We start from the raw sequence: 21,419 nt of genomic DNA on the forward strand, positions 1-21,419 counted from the left end.
ACTGAGTTCATTTGATAGGAAACTCACTGAAAGACAATGAACATGAAATCCCACTATGCCATTTTTACAAGGTTAATTTGAAGAGCAGAACCAGACTTAGGATTGATCAAAAGTTTACTGAAGCAAACAGAAAGACTTTCATTGTCCCCAGTGGTCTTTGAGGCAGTTCATTTAAGAACACATTTCAAAGCAACCTTTGCTGCTCTTCTGTGGCTTCCAGGCTGTTCACTGAAGTGCTGCTGCAACAGAGCCTCTAATGGAATGTGCATTACATTGTCAAGGATACCAGCAGAATTACTAAAATAGCTCATTTTTATGAAAGAATTGGCATATATGAAAAAGCACTCAGCATTTGGAGGGAAGTACACGGATTTTACTAGAGTTTTATTTTCTCATTTTTCAATCTGGAGTAGTGGTCCCAGGTTCCGAGGGGTAAAGCCTCCACAAACAAAACCTCTGAAACTCTCAGATACAATTAGATCCATGAAGTTACAGATCCCAAATGCTGATAGCGCATGTGATGTGTTATCTAAGACTTACTTTGCCAGGCTTGTTTGCATCAAAACTGTTCTCTTTAAATTTCTCTTGTAGGGTCTCAGCTAGTTGACAGAGCAAGGCACCATTATCCAACTTCTCCATAAAAGTTTCCGCAGTTATCTCCCTACCTGAAAGGCAAGAAGAAAATTAACATGGCAAAAAAGGATGCCTGTGTCTACACAAGAAATGTAAATACTGGATTTGCAAGGAAAATCCATAAATCAAATCCCATTGAAGTCAATGGGAGTCTTTCCATTAATTTCAATGGGCTTAGAAACAAGCCCTAACTGAACAACTCACATTACACTGAGTTTTTATCATTTAGTCTTGCTGCTATTTTCCTGGCACTGAGACAATTTTTTGGTTGGATAATTTGATGTTTTCTTTGGGATGGTATATTTTCAAACATTCATCTTGTCAAACAACACATTTTTGTAGAATGAGTCCAATTAATATACCAGATTCTGTTAATCTTGTTTTACCATTTCTGATTATACAGGACCACTTTTTTATTGTAGTAACATTAAAAAGGTGCCAGATTGACAGCTCTGCAGCATGTCTTAAATTTATCCTCAGAACAAGTACACTGCAAGCTTCACTCTCACTCCTAGTAGTCCACAGCTTTAGAGATGAGAGGTTAATTTCTATTTCATTGTTAATTTAGGGTTTGATCGTGGAAGGCACTGACAATTTTCTGTCAAAATTGTTTTTTGAAGGAAAGTGGAGTTTGACGAAATGAATTTTGTCATTAAAGGAGTGTCTACTTTCCATAGAATATTACCAATTTATCTGGTCTAAAAACTAAATGCCCATAAACAAAAATATTTTGATTTTGGTAATGCTGTCACATTGTTTCATGACAACTGAAGTTTAGTTGCTTCGTTTCCCCACTGCTCTCTACAGGCTGGTCTCCCTAGTAGATTATGTCTCACATGATACACTGCTTCCACTCTCCAAAACAGGACATCCTGGTGCATCATAGCAGAAGTAATCCAACCAGGGTGCCCAGCCTATAGATAGGCTTGGAAGGATTAGACTTTTATCAGTAAGTGTCAGTAAACATGGATTTCACTACACACGGACAAAATGATAAAATATTTCCATTGATAGTAACTGAAATTTACAGATAGGCAAAGAAAGAAAATGCTGCTTGAAAACTTAAAAATTTCATTTAAGGATACTTAATTTGTATAATTTTAACATGTGTAGTTGACCATTTTGTTTTAACTGTTATAAAACTTTTGAATCTCAATGCCTACTGTCATTAAATTATTATTTTCTGATACCCCCCATAATGTCCTGCAAGTATGAAAACTGGAAATAGATAAAAACAGTAAAATTATTTAAAATAATCAATATTACCAATCAAAATTATATAAAATATAAAAATTGAATTCTGCCATGCCTTGCTATAGAGGAGAGAATGAAGCAACTGAACTTTAGTACCAGGCAAATTGGAACTATAGTAAAAAAAAGAAAAAAAACAAATATCAGACACAGGTGAGCACAGTATGTTGGAGAAGGTCAACATGGCTTTTGTACAGGGAAATTATGCCTCACCAACATATTAGAATTCCTTGAGGGGTTCAACAAATATGTGGACAAGTACAATCCAATGGATATAGTGTACGTGGGCTTTCAAAAAGCCTTTTGACAGGATCCCTCACCAATGGCTTTTAAGCAAAGTAGGCAATCATGGAATAAGAGGGAAGGATCTCTCTTCAATCAGTAACTGGTTAAAAGCTAGAAAAGAAAGGGCAGGGATAAATGATCAGTTTTCACAGTGGAGAGAGGTAAATAGCAGGGTCTCCCAAGGAAATGTACTGGGACCTGGGCTGTTCAACATATTCATAAGTTATCTGGGAAAAGGGGTAGACAGTGAGATGGCATAGTTTACAAATACTAAATTACCTGAGACAGTTACATCCACATCTGCTTGCAAAGAATTATGAAGGGATCTCATAAACCTGAGCGACTGGGCAAGAAAATGGCAGATGAAATTCAATGTCGATAAATGCAAAGTAATGCACATGGGAAAGCATAATCCCAACTATACATATAAAATGATGGGGTCTAAATTAGCTGTTACCACTCAAGAAAGGGATCTTGGAGTCATTGTGGATAGTTCTCTGCAAACAGCTGCTCAATGTTTGATGACAGTTGAAAAAGCTAACAGAACATTAGTAATAAGACAAGAAATATCATGCCACTATATAATTCCATGGCATGTCGACACCCTGACTACTGAGTGCAGTTCTCGTCTCCCCAACTCAAAAAAGATATATTTGAATTAGAAAAAGTACAGAGAAGGGCAACAAAAATGATAAAGGGTCTGGAACGACTTCCATCTGAGAAGAGATTAAAAAACTGGGACTCTTCAGCTGAGAAAAGAGATGGTCTCTAAAATTATGAATGATGTGGAGAAAATGAATAAGGAAGGGTTATTTACCTCTTCAAATAACACGAGAACCAGGTCACCCAATGAAATTAATAGGCAGCAGGTTTAAAACAAAAGGAAGTGATTCTTCACGCAACACACACCCTATGGAACTTGTTGCCATGGATGGTGTGAAAGCCAAAAGTATAACTGGGTTCAAAAAAGAATTAGATGAATTCATGAAGGGTAGATCCACCAATGGCTATTAGCCCCATGCACTAGTTGTCCCTAAATCTCTGATTGCATATAATACAATGCAGTACATACAATAATCATCATTTTTAAAAAAAACTCACACTTCCATTAAAAAAAGGAGAGAGTGGAGAAAAGAGAGAGGTTGGGATGTTTTGTTTTGAACCACCTTCCCTTTTAAAAAAAATAAATTCCTCTTTCCTATCCCTTTAAAACAAAATAAATTTAAATATTTCATTTTGTATTTTTTGTCCAAAAATATACAAACCAGACCAATTTTAATCAAGTTTTAATTTACAGAAGCACAAAAATCAAAAGGATGCTAGGATTTATCTGACTATGACTTTGAAATTGTTGGAAAGGTTTTAGGTATTTTGACAATAACGTAACACCTTGAAGGAAAACAGTCCCCAGTGTTCTTCATTTTGTAGGCTAAAACCAGAGAGGAATAAAACAAGATCTTTAAAGCATGTGATTCTCAGACGCAACAACAGACTCACTTTTCTGGTTCAAGTTAAACTTGCTATTTCTGATACATTTATTCTTTCAAGAACATCTGTTTGACGTAAAACCTTTTCTCTTCATTTTTTAGCCTTGATTCTCTCCACTGTAGATTTCATATTGTAGCCTCTAGTGTATATAATGACTTCTGCAGGTGGCAGAAGAGCAGTAGCAGCACTGCATCACAATGGAAGTCTGTGCATAACTGACATTATTTTAGTGGTGCATGCAGCTCTTCTGGAGCCAGGAATTAAATTAATAGCCCCAGACACAAAAAAGTCAGCATCCCAGTGCCTTAGTACCTTCACCACCATGTTTGGCCTACAGTTTCTATTGTTAATAATGAAAAATATTTTCCATTTTGTCCCTTCGGTCTAAGGTGCCGAAATGATCAGAAAGCTAATTTAAAGAATGGACATATTAGAAACGGTTTTATTTTAAAAGGCAGTATCATATGTTAATATAGAACTCTATTGTAAGATATAGATTAATATCTTTAACCATAACTTCAGTTTTATTGTTTTAAATGCAAACTCTTCAGGATTTTCTATACAGGTGAAATAATCCTCATTTTAAATGCCTATGATGTCCTATGATTTATGGATTTGGCTATTCTCTTGGCTGCTTTTATAAGTCTGATTAAAGCAATAAGATTAAAATATATATTCCTTCTTAAACAGATGCAGAAAAAAATGCTTTCTATCTTCTCTTGCCATTTAACAATACAATTACATTAGCAGTTTGATTATTGCATTTTTATATATTAAGCTGTAATATTTCAGTTCTGCCGCCTTTTATGAATGCTGAAAAAATGAGTTTTACAGTGAACATCTGTATTTAATGAAAAATATATTAGGTGTTAGCTTTCAGTTCACTGTATTTTATGGCCCCAAAAAGTGGCATTTCTTTGCTAAAAAAGAGACACCATGACACATTTAACAGTTGAAATGTATTGGCCCAAATGAGAGTTATGTTCATAGACTGAGAACAAAAAATGGCTTCATATATTTGGATGGAAAAAAACATTAAACTCCATTTAAAAAATCTTTAAAAGAGCTATAATTACAAGAAAGCAATGTGTATATAGGATGGTAACAGCATAATCTATAGTAAAAACTAATGCTAGAAGCATGCGAACAGGAAAATAAGGTCTTCAATATAGCAACCATTGCTTATTCAAGTGACCCCACTGATTTTAATGGGACTATCTGCATGAATTAGGATAGCTGCTTACATAAATAAGGGTTATTTAGATCAGGCCCCAGCTGAACTTACTGTCAAGAGATCCCAGTTTTCATGTGCAGACTTCTAAGAATTCCCTAAGACCCATTTGTGCAATGAAGTCATGGGATTACTAAGAGAACCATTCAGACAGTTAAAAATCTCTTGAAGACATCTATATGTAACTATAGTGACCCATATATAGACCTGTTGAACCTATGAAATACACCAATAGAAGGATGGGCTTCCCCAGTACTGATGCACATAGATGAACAAGGATTTTACTTCCCACAAGACCTCTTTTGCTCAAACTGAAGCAGATACTAGACTTAAAAACAAAACAGGAAGCAAAGCAAAAAAGACAATTTTACAACAGGCATACAGAACCACTGTTCAGGTTGACAAGAAGGTGAATAACTCACTTTAGAACAGATGATAAAAGCTGGAAGCCAGTGAGTTTTGGCTCCCACAAGAGACAAGTGATCTTATATTGTGAAAAGTCAGCAGCAGAGAAATAACCAATGTCTACTTGAAATGAAATACCTAAAGACATCCCAAAGGCATATTGGGTCAGAAGGAAAAAAGAAGAGGTGAAAACTCAAGGAACATGCAACAGAATGAGAATCATTCTGTGTCAGTGCCAGAAGAATCATTAGAGGCACCAATACCACCAATGGCTTGATTTTCAGATACCTACATCTCCAACTGACTGGAGCTGCAGGTGCTCAGCACTACTGAAAATCCGTCACAAACATCATGAAGAATGACAAGTCCAAGTAGCTAAAGTGAAAGTATAAGATGCTTAAAATGAAAGTAATGTTACCAGCTAGAGCTAATCAACACATTTCTCAATCAAAATGTGAAATACTAAAATTTTCATCAACTTTACAAATTTTTAAATCTTTAAAACCAGCTCTCCTAGTAGCTGTGCTTTGAGAAAACCAACAAAAGACACACAAGGTTGTGATCAGATTTAACTGATTCAACAATAATTGAGGGAAAAAATTTATTTCAAAGTTAAATATCCATAAAATGGAATAAAGGGAGGCAGTAAGGAAAAAGAATGCAGTGTTTCTGTATGAGAGCTGTATGCTAATGAGATTATGTAATAATAGTATGGCATGATTATACTAATCCTGTGTTAAGCATGTGACCATGCCCAGTGTGAAACAGAAGTTTCCAGAAGTTCAAGGAGAACTAAGCTCAGTGCTTGTGAAGTAGAAAAAATATGCTGAGCTTCCTCCCCTGATAAACCTAGCTCCTGGGTGCTTTAAGCTAAAAAACTCAAAACACCTACTCCACAGAGCTAATTGAACCATACTCTTAAATCTAGTACTTCAGTGACCTCTAAACTGGACAGGGCTCAGAAGGACTGCCACTTTATACAGTAGGCCTCATTGTTATTAAACTCAGAAGAGGGGTGACAGGGCCAAAGCCAACTGTTCAGGAGTCTCTGCAAAGCCCTAGCCCATTAAATTTGATCTGAGGTTTTATGTGGCTTCAGATTTGGCAGCCTGGTTCAATCAGCCCGGAAAAGAAGTGGGAATCAGAAGGTACTGAAGTTCCTATCAGGAGTAATGAGGCAATGGACATTACACTTTAAAAGAGATTAAGGAGTTGTCTCAACTACAGAGGTAAGTTGACCTAAGTTATGCTACTCTAGCTACGTGAATAACATAGCTGGAATCGACACAGTTTAGGTCGACTTAGTGCAGTGTCTTCATAGCACTGGGTCAACAGGAGACACTCTCCAGTCGACCTCCTTTACTCTTCTCGGAGAGCTGGAGTACCAGTGTTGACTGGAGAGTGCTCTGCCATCGATTTAGCAGATCTTCACTAGACCCGCTAATTCAATCCCTGATGCATCGATTGCATCAGGGTCAATCTCCCTGGTAGTGGAGACCAGCCCTAAGTAACTGCTGGAACATAGGCTAGCTTATAGCCAGTTTGGGAGTAAAACAAGTGAAGTATCCCTGTTTGGGACTTGACACACTGACTCTGCATTCCCAATATTCCATTTTTCCAGCTATCCAGTGTAGAAGGCAGTGATTGTACAGAGGCCACGGCCCAGATCTTCAAAGACATTTAGGAGCCATTTATTTCAATGGGAGTTAGGCACCTAAATACTTGAGGATCTGGGAACACATCCTTCTTCAGCAAAGAATTTAGGTGCATGCTTAACTTAAAGTACATGGCAGTCCATTTCAAAAGAACTCAGCTCCAACTGAACAACCATGCTGGGTGCTGATCTCTTTTGAAAATCAGCCCCCTAATTTCACAATGGGAATTATTGGGTGCTGACTGTTTCTGAAAATTGGGCTTTTATTTAGATATCTAAACACAAGCTCTTTTGAAAACAAAATCCTAAGCATGATTCTGAGAACTGGAAAAATCTTGCCCTTATTGTAGAGTACAGAATGATAATTATAAAGAAGGGAAGTAGGGAGTGGAATCTATTAAGAGAAAACAATATATGGGAGTAAATTTAAAAGCCACTAAATAAAAAAAAAAAAAACAAACACGAAGATCTCAGTGTATACATCCATGTCAGAGCTAAAAATATTTTCCAAATAGTGCTGAAAGAGACCATCTAGTTCATCTCCCACACTGGGGCAGGACTAAATATAACTAAACCATCTCTGTATCTAAGCCTGTTCTTTAAAAATTTCCAGTGATGGGGATTCCACATAATCCTGCCTACATAATCTGTTCCAGTGCTGAACTGCCCTTATAGTTAGAAAGTTTCTCCTAATATCTAAGCTAAATCTCCTTTGCTGTAAATTACACCAATTACTTTTTGTCCTACATCCACTGGACATGGAGAACAATTGATTATGGTCCTCATCACAACAGCCCTTATCATAATTTGAAGACTGATGTTGCCCCACAGCTTTCCTTTCTCTAGACTTAACATGTCCAGTTCTTTCAATCTCTCTTTATAGGTCACGTTTTCTAAATCTGTTATTTTTGGTGCTCTCCTCTGCACTCTCTCCTATTTATCCACATCTTTCTTGAAGTGTCGTGCCAAAAACTGGCCACGGTACTCCAGCTGAGGCTCACCGGTGTAAAACAATTACATCCAGTGACTTATACAAGAGACACTCCTGTTAATGCATCCCAGAATGACATTTGCCTGTTTTTGCAAGTGCATTGCATTATTGACTCATTCAATTTATAATCTCAGATCTTAGTACCACTGCCTAGCCAAGTTTTTCATGTTATTCTTCATGCTGAATCAAAGCAAAGGGACATTGTTTTAACTCTTCAGAGTTAATGGAGGATAGGGGGTCAAAGAATGACTGACTAAGAAACTAAAAAACAAAAACAAAAAACCACCATACGCAGCAATAGTACACATCTCAGGTCTTCTCTGAGCTCCTCATCTATTTCAAATCACAAATTCAAGTTGCATTGCCCAGCTTTCCTGAATCTATTGTCCAAACCTCTATTTACATCTACAGTCTCAGCCAGTACATTGTCATGGTTTTCAGTTTGTAATTCTGAGCTTAAATCATAGAAGCTGGAAGCAAAACTACTGTCACCTTTATTTCCATTGATCAGTATTTGCCTCTGCAAATGAAACTCCAGGGACACACCTGCCCCATTCAGTAAGTAGATTCAGACCGTACTCTTCGCAAAAGAAGATATTTTATGTATTTGTAAGACTCTATACAGTAGAACCTCCGAGTAATGAACACCATAGTTGCAAACTGACCAATTAACCACACACCTCATTTGGAACAGGAAGTACACAATCAGGCAGCAGCAGAGACCAAAAAGGCAAATACAGTATAGTACTGTGTTAAACAAACTACTACAAAAATAAGGAAAAGTAGCATTTTTCTTCTGCATAGTAAAGTTTCAGAACTTTTTAAAGAACCATAAGGTTTTGTTCAGAGTTACGAACCACTCCAGAGGTGTTCATAACTCTGAGGTTCTACTGTACTGCTGTAAGTCCAAGTGTGTCTGACTTCCTGTCTGCCTGACTGTCATGCAGCTTAAGTGGTGTGCAATGTAAATTAATAAACAGCTAGGTGAAATAAAAGCGTGTCCTGATTCAGCAAAAACAACAATGCATAGTCAGTTAAGAAACTTTTTAAAAACATGGGCCAAGTTCTGTCTTGTGAAGATATGGAGTAATTCCCTTGAAACCAAACTTGTATAAGTGAGAGGATCCATTTGTGAAAAGCAGTGGGAGAATGAAACTGCTGGAAACTGTATGCTGCATAACTAAAACAAAGCTGCACTTATTTAGGTTACCACAGCACTGTGAAGGGTCGCAGTTTGACATGCGTTTGAAAATAAGATTTTTAATTATATTTGGCATTTCAGGCCCTCCTGCTGATGGCACTTTCTTGCCGAAAAGTGACCTCATTCATGATCTTGTCAGTGAGAGACCTATGTGTTACTGACTGTAAGCATTTTGCTTCATTAGCTATTAGTAGTACTTTCCTGTTTAATATTTAAGCAGAGTGTTCAATGTTTAAACCATGAAGAGCTTCTTGTGACTTTAGATGTTATTAAAATAGAAAAAGAGAGCTGTCTGATGATTACACAAGGGTTAGGCATCAAGAGTCTCACCTCCATAGCTGACTTGGGCAATTCTATATTTACAGTGCCCATTAATTTCAATGGGAGTTCCATGCACAGAAGGCTTCTAGAATCAGCCCCTTCTTCTGTGACCTTGTTGAGACATTTCAGTTTGCTGTGCCTCACTTTCCCCATCTCTAAAATTGGTGTTAGAGCTGTTGTAAAAAGCTACACAATAGACACTTAGAAAGCAGAACAAGAAGAAATGTTATTGTTCCTATAAAACAGAGGAACTATGTTGCATATTCTTGAAGACCATGTACTGACATCTTCTCTATTAACTGTTAACACGTGTACAAACATTTCTCCTAACAATGATACTTACCTTCTTTGCAGGTAATATTCTGAGGTGAATTTTTATAAGAGCCTTTAAGATACTCATTTGAAAAAGTACTATATATATATATACATATATATATATATACACACACACACACACACACACAGTGGTTTATGTGAAATTGTCACTGAGAAGGTTCAAATCATAGAATCAAAGAAGCGTAGGACTGGAAGGGACCTTGAGAGGTCATCTAGCCCAAACCCCTGCACTCAAAGCAGTACTATGTGTGATACAGCATGGCCAGAGGGCAGCATAAGAGTGTTAGCAGGGGGCCTTATTCCCTGCCAAGGGAGGAAGGTTTGCTTTAGATTAACTAGAACAGCTGTGGCCAATTAGAGCACCTGACTCCAGTTAGAGCACCTGACTCCAGTCATGGGATATAAACCCCTGCTTCAGTCAGACAGGGGGTGGTAGTTGAAGGAGAAAGGTTGGATTGGAGCAGAGTGCAGATTGCAGAAGAGAAGAGTTTGTCCAGAGAGAAATAGAAGGTTTGGAGGAGTGCTGCGGTGGATTGGGAAGCCCAACAGAAACCCTAGGTAAGGGGCACCAGGCTTGTATAGAAGAGAGGCGAGAAGCCCTTCACAAGCTGACGGGTATGAGAGGGAAGTAACCCAGGGGAAGAAACCGCTAGTCAAGTGGTTCACCACAACCCCAGGGCCCCTGGGTTGGGACCTGGAGTAGAGGGCGGGCCCAGGTCCCTCCCTCTCCACTCCCCTCCTCCAAGGACACTAGGGGAGTGATTAAGAACTGGTTCAGAGGCAAGCAATATTGCCCTGAACCTACCCCAGAGAAGAGAAAGCGCGAGACCCAGAGAACAATACCGGCAATTTGCCACATATGTAATAACTAGATCATTCCTGATAGGTTTTATTTCTAACCTGTTCTTAAAAACCTCCCATGACAGATTCCACAACCTCCCTAGGCAACTTGTTTCAGTGCTTAACTACCTTGACAGTTAAGAAGTTTTTCCTAATGTCCTATCTAAACCTCCTGTGCGGCAATTTAAGCCCCTTATTTCTTGTCTATCCTCAGAGGTTAATGAGAACGATGGTTTCACCCTCCTCCTTTATGTACTTAAAAACTGCTATGTCCCCCTTCAGTCTTCTCTTCTCCAGACTAAACAAACCCAGTTTTTTCAATCTTTCCTCATAGTCATTCTAGACCTTTAATCATTTTTGTTGTTCTTCTCTGGACTTTCTCCAATTTGTCCACATCTTTCCTGAAATGTGGCTCCCAGAACTGAACATAATACTCCAGCTGAGATCTTATCACTGCAGAGTAGAGGGGAAGAATTACTTTGTGTCTTGCTTACAACACTGCTGATAATACACCTCAGAATGGATGTTTGCATTTTCTGCAATAGTGTTGCACTGTTGACTCATATTTAACTTGTGATCCACTATAATTCCCATATCCTTTTCCATGGTACTCCTTCCTAGGCAGTGTGTGCACAATTGATTGTTCCTTCTTCAATGGAGTTCTTGGCATTTGTCCTCATTGAATTTCATCCCATTTACTTCAGACCATTTCTCCAGTTTGTTCAGATCATTTTGAATTTTAATCTTATCCTCCAAAGCATGGGCAAATCCTCCCATCTTAATATCATCTGAGAACTTTATAAGTGTACTCTCTCTGCCACTATCTAAATCACTCATGAAGATACTGAACAGAACTAGACCCAGGACCAATCCCTGCAGGACTCCACTAGATATGCCCTTCCAGTTTGACTGTGAACCACTGAAATACTCCGAGAACGGTTTTCCAATTAGTTATGCACCCTCCTTACAATAACTCCATCTAGGTTGTATTTCTCTAGTTTGTTTTTGAGAGCAACTTATAACCCACTGAAGAACAGAGACTAGAATGGAAGTTATAACTTACCCTTACAGTGCTTACTATCACAACTACTAAAATACGGATGCCCCTTTGGGGCCTGAAGGGTTAGCTAATAGTTGAAACCTTGACAAGATTTTTCAGTTAGGAGGAGAAACAGATTATATGATTCAAGTACTTCTTTGACTGAGCTTGTTTATTTACAACAAGGAATATACACGAAGTCCTGTTTCCCTGAACAGAGTAGAAACAGGAGGCATTTTCCTGACTCACAAATTACAAGTCTCTTTCTCCAGCAGCTCCTGTGCCCCACAGAGATCTGTTTTTGCTCCCGCTTAGGGCTATGCTCACCACTTCTCTCACTGTCTGCTCACTTTCTCCCTATCACACCCATGGACACACACAGCTCCAACCAGGCAATACCTCAGATCTCCTATTTGCAATCAGTTCCCAGGAAAAGCTCTTGGCTCACATGGCTTAGCTCTGATTGGCTTTATCATACAATGCTTTGCCTTGGGAGGCAAATTCTTATACCTTACTATCAATATACAAAGGGACATTTAAATGCTCCTTCCATTTAGCCTGAATGAAAAGTCACCCATAGACTTTAACCAGGTCTGAAATTGATGTCAAGATCAAAGAAATGATTGACGGCAGCCATTAACAACAAGAATACTGAAACACAGACATAATTCAAACAAATGTCCATTTTTCTGTTTCAATATTCAAATGTTTCAAGGACCAACAGTAGCCAGGTGAAGAACAATGTTTACTTAGCTAATTGCTTGATAAATAATGTGAATGCGTACCTCTTATAAGAGTCTTTCTGACCTTGCTGATGGCTGCATGCATTACTCAGAGGGAGCCAGTTAATTGGAACTACTTATTTGGAAGGGAAAATAGTCTGGAGAACCACTTTTCTAGTTGAACTAGAGGCCAAAAGTTAACATAACAAGTGTAATTTGTCAATAATTGTATTTTAAATGTGTGCACGCTCATGCATGCATACATACATAACTATATAAATATTCTTACCCAGTAGGTTTGTGAGCCACAGCGCTAGATCCTCTTTCATCGGTAATAAGTTGGCCTCATGTCTGCTGGCCAGCCACTGGCTGTACTGATGCATATCAGAAAGGCCAGGTCCTCGTGCCTTTGGGCTCAGAGCACTGCACATTGTTTATCCACTTGTAATACCTGTTTTAAAAAAGTACCTCATTATACTATATAAGGCCAAAAGCTTTTTTTTTTTTTTTTTTTTTAAGTTTATTGACGGTGCTTGAAACGAACTATGATCTTGGGATGCAAGATATCAGAAAAAGCTATATAGGTCTAACACATGGAAACAACATACACGATGAACGTCTTGTTTTGCTAATGGAGCATTTTGCTGGTAATTTAATCATATAGATAACGTCTGTTTTATTGGTACTCACCTGGTACACATGTTCCCAACAATCCACTACTCTGCAAAGAATAATTAAAACCAAATCAAAACAAACATTGAGATACAGACCTAACAATTCATTAGGACCTGATCCAATGCCCATGGAGAGCTTCAGTGGGCTTTGGATTAGGCCCTAAAACAGTGTATGAGTATGGGAGTTCTGCAACTACAACAAGCCATTAACAGTACTAAACAGATACTCATTCCACCAAATGAAATCAGTCAGTTCCACAGATTCATTGTCATAAAATACAAAGAATCCTTTATACAAAGAATATTATTTAATTTACTGTATTATTCTACAAAAAATATACAAGGCATGGCAGTCCTGGAGGATGGAGTTTATCCACAAAACAGATACAGTAGCAGTGCAAGCTTCCGACTTCACCATCCCGACACAAATGCTAATGGGTCTCAGTTCTAAACTATGGAAACCACCTCTAGAGGTGAGAGAGTACTTCACTTTTCCATTCAATATTTTATTCCCTATTTAATTTTTAAAATCATTTCCATAGCCAGAGGTGTAAAGTGCCCACTGGAATTGTAGTTCTATTAGTGAAGGTCAAATTCTGCCATCTGTTGCATGGGTGTGCTCAGGAAAGAGTGTCAGACTCTTCCTGTCCTTGTGAAGCATAGTAGGGTTTCAGCCTAATGCTTGAGAGTGCCAAGTTAGGGGACTGGCTACTGTCCCAGCTGGCACACCATGGCTCCTAACGAGCACAGTCAGGACCTGGTCAGCCAGCTCATATGCTGCATTGTGCAGGGGGCATTAGGTAGGGTTCTCACTGTTCTTTTCCAAAGGATCAGGGAGATGCTTATTTACCCTGGCTATTCTGTGCCATTGTGACCTGCACTTGTAAGGTGATTGCAGGGCAGGATGCACTGCTGATGGCTGTTTCCTTCTGCCCCTTGCACAGTGCCTAGAAGTCATGAGTCAACCCATATGTAACAGTGACTTTAAAAACAGGGAAGAACAACTTGCTATCCTATGACAGTGGTCAGTGTATTAGGGATGGCAAACGTAATATAGTGGAACCCTGATTTTATGAACATTGATCTTATGAACGACCTGTGATATGAACCATTTTTCTGCCACTGATGGCACGTCTTTCTGATGCCAAATGTGACTTCAATCCATCAGCCAATTTTCAAGCAGCTCCACAGATTTGAAAAGAGATTTGGTGGCAAAGAGGAGATATGGTTCTCTCGAAGAAAAATCAGGCATGCATTTGTTACCATTCATTATGTACACAATTATTTAACAATGAATAAACATATGCATTGTATCTACTGTAATTTTGAGATATTCAATTTTATTAACTTCTGGATTTTATTAACTCAATATCAAATTACCGTATGTACTCGATCATAAACTGGTTTGTTTATAAGCTGACCCCCCCCCCCGCAAGGATGGATAAGTAAAAATGGAAACATTTTATAACCTGTTCATAAGATGACCCTATAATTCAGGGATCAGCAAACTTGGGCTCCGGGGCCATCAGGATAAGCCACCAGTGGGCTGAGATGGTTTGTTTACCTCAAGTGTCCACAGGCACAGATGTAAACCTAGGTAAACAAAATGTCCCAGCGTGCCAGCTGCTAACCCTGATGGGCCGGGACAGCAACTGGTGGGGAAATTTGGGGGGGGAGGAGAAGCTGGGATTCAGGGGAATAATCCCTATGATCTTCCCCCTCCCCCCCCCCATGACCCCACCCCTAGCCCAGGACTCCTACACTCTTCCCTTCCCATCCCTTCAGGATGTCTCTGATCTGGCTGGAGCTACTCCAGCAGGCTGGACAGCACAGCCGCAGCCAGCGGGCAAGACTGGGCGGTGTGGCCACAGTGTGTTCCAGTGGGCTGGGCCGTGCTCCCCTCAAGGTAAAAGTAAGTTTTTGAATCGTCATCATTAGATCTTAGATGTACGTTGGTAAGAGACAAAAATTACAAATAATGGGCCTGATCTTGAACTGCTTGTGCAACAAAAACTCCTTTGCAAGTCACGGGACATTGGAGTGAAAAAGGTATGCAATTAAAGTGCAGCTCTGCTCTGAAACTTGACTATGTAAAAATGGCTTCATGGTTTTATAGTTTTTTGGTTAACGACATCCAGGTCAAATCTGCTCATTTTTCTCAGGCAAACAACAAGATTTTTCAAGCTGTCAGCTCCGCAAACTCAGCCTGGAATCTGACTCTCCAAGTGGGTTCTTTCTGGCCCATACATCAAAAACAATAAATATTCCACAATCAGAACTTATTTTAAAGCTTTTCTATGTCATTCATCACCACAGTAGCTGAGTGCCTCAACACACTACAGTGAAATAGGGAGGTATCATTACCATTTCAAAGCTAGGGGAACTGAGACTCAAAGAGGTTAAGCGACTTGTCCAAATTGTCACAGGGATTCTATGACAGTCAGTATTAAAATCTTCTCTACCTCCTTCCTCTCCAGAAGTTAAAAAGGAATCAAAAAGTTCTTCTCCTGCAGTTAATAATTAGATTGATGTGTGAGCCAGAATGTAATCCAGGTCACTCTCCCATAGCTGTTTTTATGGGGGAATAGTAGTAAAGACTTATCTTACTCATTCAAATAAATGCATATGACTCAAGATACACAAGGGAAGCAAAGGTACCATTTTTGCACAGTCACTTTTTAGGTTTCTAGATAAAACTAAGATCTTTTTATTTCATTTATTCTCCGATACATTCATTGGAAAATCTAGAAACTGCATCATTGCTCTGGAAGAAATAAAAACACACTGTGCTTTAGGATTCTCCTTAGGAGCAAGCTGCCTTTCTGCATCCAAGGACACATGTATGGTGAAATGTTCCCCACCAAGGAGTTCCACCAATAGATATTGAAACTGTAGTGTGGCTGTGATACTGCTGCCACTGTGATTATTTCTACACTATAATTAAAAGCCTACATCTGGCCCATGCCAGCTGACATAGGCTCACAGGGCTCAGGTTAAGGGACTGTTTAACTGCTGTATAGACATTAGGGCTTGGGTTAATATCCAAGCCCTAAGACCCTGAGAGGTAGGAGGATCCCAAAGCTTGGGTTGTAGCCCAAGCCCAAATGTCCACATTGTAATTAAACAGTCCATTAACCCGAGCCCCCTGATCCTGAGTCAGTAAGCATGGGCCAGCTGTAGGTGTAGTGTAGACATACTATGTTTGACTTTTGGTGGTGCTGGGGCTGCTCCAACCTAATTCTGTAGGCTGCATGATACATGACTGCCACTAGGGGGTTTCTGGAGGCACACACAACAGGGAATATGGAATTAGTGCAAAAAAACAGACAAAGGACAGCATTGTCTGCACATGTTCCCTGCAGACCCAAGAGCATATGGGCTTCTGCCAGCAGAAGGAGGCACAGAGCATGGAATTCAAGCATACATGTTGCTATTTCAGTTCAGACTCACAGTACAGGGCTATTTGCACACACTCCCTGCTGGCCTAGTTCTTCCATTTTCCAGACCCAGCAACAAATAAAAGATGGAGAGGGTTCTGAGCAGAAGGAACTTTTGAGCCTGGTGGTGATGGGAGCTAAGGTTGCCAACTCTGACTGCAGTTATTCCAGGAGTTGTTTTTCCCCCAACATGAGGCAATGTCATTTTCTTAAAATATCCTATTAAAATCTCCTGATTCCTTTCAACAGTCACCAGGAGATTGATGCTGATTCCGGGAGACTCCAGGCCACTCCTGGAGGGTTGGCACCCTAATGAGAGAGGGGAATAGTTCTGATCATGGAGGTGTGGGTGTGTAGGGCAGTAACTGGTAGGAGAAGATTCACACTCAAGGGAACGTTTCTGAACAGTAGCGAGTTCACGTAGAAAGAAGAAGGGGTCTCAGTATGTAAAGGGTGAGGGTGGCTCTTCTGAGCTGTTAGGGGTTGGAAGGACCTGGGCAGGGGAAGGGTTCTAAGCCAGGAGTGGGACACATTGAGATGTTTGAGTTCAGGTGGAATCAAATCAACTGGTGAATGGGGTGTAGGTGAATTGGTGGTATGTGCATGTGAAAGGGGGGATTGTAAGGGAACAGCTAGATTGGCAGGGGTGAGGCTAGGATGAGGAAAGAACAGTGAAACAATCACAGATGGATAAATACTATATCCACTGCCTTTTGTAAAGTTTCACTATTTCTCTTCCTAAAAGGGATGGAGGGCTTCCCTTTTTCCCAGTTCTCCACCAACCTGTCTTATCCCCCGCAACTAACCACTTCCCTTTGACACCCATGACCACTTTGAGAATAATATCAGCCTAAAAGAAAAGGCTGAAGATTGGTAGGTTTGACCATGTGCTTTCAAGTTGTCAGTACCAGTGGCAGTTGTGGAATTCTTTATTGTTTTTTGGGTTGGTTTTTTTGTGCTGATACTGACCTTCCTCATATTAAATCTGGGAAGTTAATCCAAACTGAATTTAACCCTCCACAGTGACTAAAATATCTGGCTTCCACTTAAACATTTGTCTCAGTTCATTTGATTAGAATTACCGGCCCAAATGTTGCCTAGTATCATTTCTCTACACATTGGTTAGGATTTTCAAAGAAGCCTAAGGGAGACAGACACCCAAATCCTACTGAAAGTCAATGGGAGTTGAGTCCCTAGCTCTTGTTGAAAATCCCAGCCATAACCAAGGCTGGATCCTGCAGTCTTTGCTCAGGGGAAATGAACTTTCTGTATTTTAATCCACATTCCCATAGCATCTGAAAATCTCACAATCTAATGTATTTATGTAGTGAGACAGGGAAGTATTGTGATCCCAAGTTTACAGAGAAGAAACTCAAACACAGAGAAATGTAGGGAACATCTACACTGTGAGAAAAGATCCATGGCATGGACACAGCTGACCTGGGTTAGCTGACTCAGGCTCATGGCACTATAAAATTGCAGTGTGGGCATTTGGGCTCAGGCTGCAGACCAGGCTTTGGTATCCTCCCCCCATGACAGGTCTCAGAGCCAAGACTCCAGTCCCAACCCAAAACATCTACACTGCAATCTTTAGCCCCACAAGCCCAAACACTGTTAGTCCAAGCTAGCTAACCCAGGCTGCAGGTTTTTTATTACAGAATAGACATGCCCTAAGTGACTTCCCTAATGTCACACATTCAGTCTGTGGCACAGCAGGGAACTAAATCCTAACCCCTAAGTCAATCTAGCACTGGCTCATCGCTCCTCTCATTGAATCATTAAGGACTCTACAGTCTAGCCTTAAGTTACTAGCATTTTGCCCCCAAAACATTATTGTATGTTAACCATAAAGCCATTTATATAACATCAGCTATAACAAATCATTAATATCAATTTGTATAAATGCAAGTAGAATTTCTCGTTATGGAATCTGTCAGCTTTTCTACAAGAAGCTATCACCAGATAGGCATAAGAATTTTAAAAACTTACCACTAAAATGCCTTGCTCCTCAAGAAACAAATATCGTCCACTACTCTTCTGAAAGTAACATAAGCTAAGACAGAACGTTACTTACATTCTGTTCCGTTCAAGTCATATTTATGCAGTACAATCCTTTTTCCCCCCCACCTCTTTGACAGCCATAAGGCATCTCAGATTCTTAGGCTCATTGTCTAGGTAAAGAATTCAGTTCAGGATAGTTTACAGTACACCTAATGACACATAACAGTTTCAACAAGTTAGAAAGTTACATTCCTCCTTGTTTGCTCCCACCAACCACAGTGAAGTTTTTATTTTGCTTTACAGTGGCACATTTAGTTTTTTGTGTACTGTAACTCAACTGAGTGTGTTGCCAGCAGTGTAATTTAAACTATCTGCTGATGTTCATCAATGATCATCAGGTGTAAGCCATAGAGTCAGTTAAGCAATTTTCTGTTATTCTTCTGGCTTTTTGTTGGCAATAATTATTACTGCAGAAAGCACCAAGAATACTACATTGTGTATTAAAAAGCATAGATGGATAGAAGAGAACAGAGGAGAGATGGTCCAGTGGCCCAGGCCTACCCTAGAACTCTGCAGATGTTTGTTCAATTCCCTGCTCCACTACAGACTTTTTCTATAATCTTGAGCAAGTCACTTGGGCCTAGATTCTCAGAGATATTAAGGCACCTCACTCATTCATTTCAATGAATTCATTTCCTTTGAGGATCTAGGCCTTAGGTCCCCACCTATAAAATGGGGATAATAGCACTTCTCTTTGCCACAGGGGCACTGTGAGGTGCTCAGACTCTGGGGTAATGAGGGACGTGTAAGTATCAAAAATAGGGAAATAGTAATGGGATATAGCACCCTTCACCTCTTACCATTACAAATCAGCACAGGTAAGCAATGACTGAAAGTTGTCACCAGCTGAAGGCTATTCAGTGGCCTTCATGAAATGAATTGTGTTGTCTTGGTCCATTTGGTGCTGGATGGGCATGCACATCAAACCCTGTGTCTGCAATTTCAGCAGACAGAGTAAGGGGCTGAACAGGTGCATAGCCCAAATTCTTTTCTCACTGATAGTTTGTCCTTCTGGGTCAAAGGTGAGGCAGAGTATTGCAGCAGTATGGTAAACCTTTTTCTGTAGCTACCAGTGCACTACTTGCTTTGTGGATTAATAGTTTTCAGTATCCAGGGCTGCAAAAAGCAGAACCATTCAGAAGATGTGTTAGGATATTAAAACCACACTCACACCAAGATTTTAAAAGGGTGTTTGGCAAATGAAGTATTTTCACAAGCCAAATAGAGACTGTGTTCAGTACTCTAACCCAATTCATTCCTGGGCCTACACAAGTTTCTCTACACCACTTAAGCCTAGCATGAAGCTGTATGGGTATGCTGAATGAGGTAACTGTGTACCTGCTACATGTCGTGGAACTAGTATCTGTGCTGGCCTAGATTCAGAGATTCCACGGTCACAATGGACCATTGTGAGCATCTAGTCTGCCCTCCGGTATAACACAGGCCATACAACTTCCAAAATTATTGCTAGAGTATCTTTTAGAAAAACATCCAATCTTGATTTAAAAATGGTCAGTGATGGAGAATCTACCACAACCCTTGACGCACTGTTCCACTGGTTCATTACCTTCACTGTTAAAAATATACAGCTTATTTTCCATTTGAATTTGTCTAGCTTCAACTTCCAGCCATTGGAACATGTTACATTTTTCTCTGCTAGACTGAAGAGCCCATTATTATGTATTTGTTCCACATATAGACACTTACAGACCTCACTCAAGTCATCCATTAACTCTCTCTTTGGTAATCTAAATAGATTAAGCTCTTTGAGTCTGTCTCTACAAGGCATGTTTTCTAATCCTTTAGTCATTCTTGTGCCTCTTCTCTGAAACCTCTCCAAATTATCAATATCCTTTTAGATTGTGGGCACCAGAACTAGACTCAACATTCCAGCAGCAGTCATACCAGTGCTGAATACAGAGGTAAAATAACCTCACTACTCCTACTTGAGATTCTCCTGTTATACATCTAAGGATTACATTAGCTTCTTTAGCCACAGCATCACACTGGGAGCTCATGTTCAGATATTTATCCACCATTTCCCCCCTCCCCCACCCCGCTACCTCTTACAGAGTCATTGCTTCCCAAAATAGAATCCCCATCTTGTAAATATGACCTACATTCTGTGTTCCTAGATTTATACAGTTACATTTAGTGATATTAAAATGCTTAGTTTGCTTGCATCCATTTTATCAAGTAATTCAGATTGCTCTGTTCTCTTCATTATTAATCATGCCTCCAATTTTTGGATTATCTGCAAACTATCAGTGATGATTTTGTGTTTTCTTACAGTCATTGATAAAAATGTTAAATACCATAGGGTGAAGAACTGATCCCTGTGAGGTTCCACTAGAAACACTTCCATTCAATGATTTCTCATTTACAGTCACATTTTGAGTCCTATCACAATTAGCAAGCTTTTAATCCATTTAATGTCTGCCATTGTAATTTTAATATTACTCTAGTTTTTTAATCAAAATGTTGTGCAGCACCAAGTCAAACACCTTACAGAAGTATAATACATCCTCACTATTACCTTTATCAACCAAACTTCTAAACTCATCAAAAAGTTTGACAGGATTAATTTTGCATAAACCCATGTTGATTGGCATTAATATTACCCTCCTTTTATTCTTTATTATAATGCTATATCAGTCACTCCATTATCTTGCTCAGGACCAGTCTCTGTCTGACAGGTGCAAAATTACCAGGTCATCCAGTTTATCTTTTAAAAAGATTAGCTTTCTTCCAATCTTCTGGAATTTTTTCAATGTTCCAAGCCTTATTGAAAAGCAATATTAATGGTCCAGTGAGCTCCTCAGCCAGCTCTTTTAATACTCATGGATTTAA

General features: G+C 39.5%; 1 protein-coding gene across 3 annotated transcripts in view; it reads right to left on the reverse strand.

The window, feature by feature from the left end:
- The window catches only part of GAS2 (growth arrest specific 2), a 138,870-nt gene that overhangs the window by 108,840 nt on the left and 8,611 nt on the right, over positions 1 to 21,419 (reverse strand). For 2 of the 3 annotated variants that reach the window (XM_032775258.1, XM_032775255.2), the window contains exons 2-4: positions 13,088 to 13,118; positions 12,687 to 12,848; positions 541 to 665 (exon numbers count right to left, since the gene is read on the reverse strand). In XM_032775258.1, coding sequence (XP_032631149.1) covers positions 541 to 665; positions 12,687 to 12,828 — 267 coding nt within the window. In that variant the 5' untranslated portion in view covers positions 12,829 to 12,848; positions 13,088 to 13,118. The remainder of the gene's footprint in view (positions 1 to 540; positions 666 to 12,686; positions 12,849 to 13,087; positions 13,119 to 21,419) is intronic. The other variant, XM_032775260.1, reaches the window with a different exon arrangement.

This window comes from Chelonoidis abingdonii, chromosome 4 (genome assembly GCF_003597395.2).
Source record: "Chelonoidis abingdonii isolate Lonesome George chromosome 4, CheloAbing_2.0, whole genome shotgun sequence".
NCBI lineage: Eukaryota > Metazoa > Chordata > Testudines > Testudinidae > Chelonoidis > Chelonoidis abingdonii.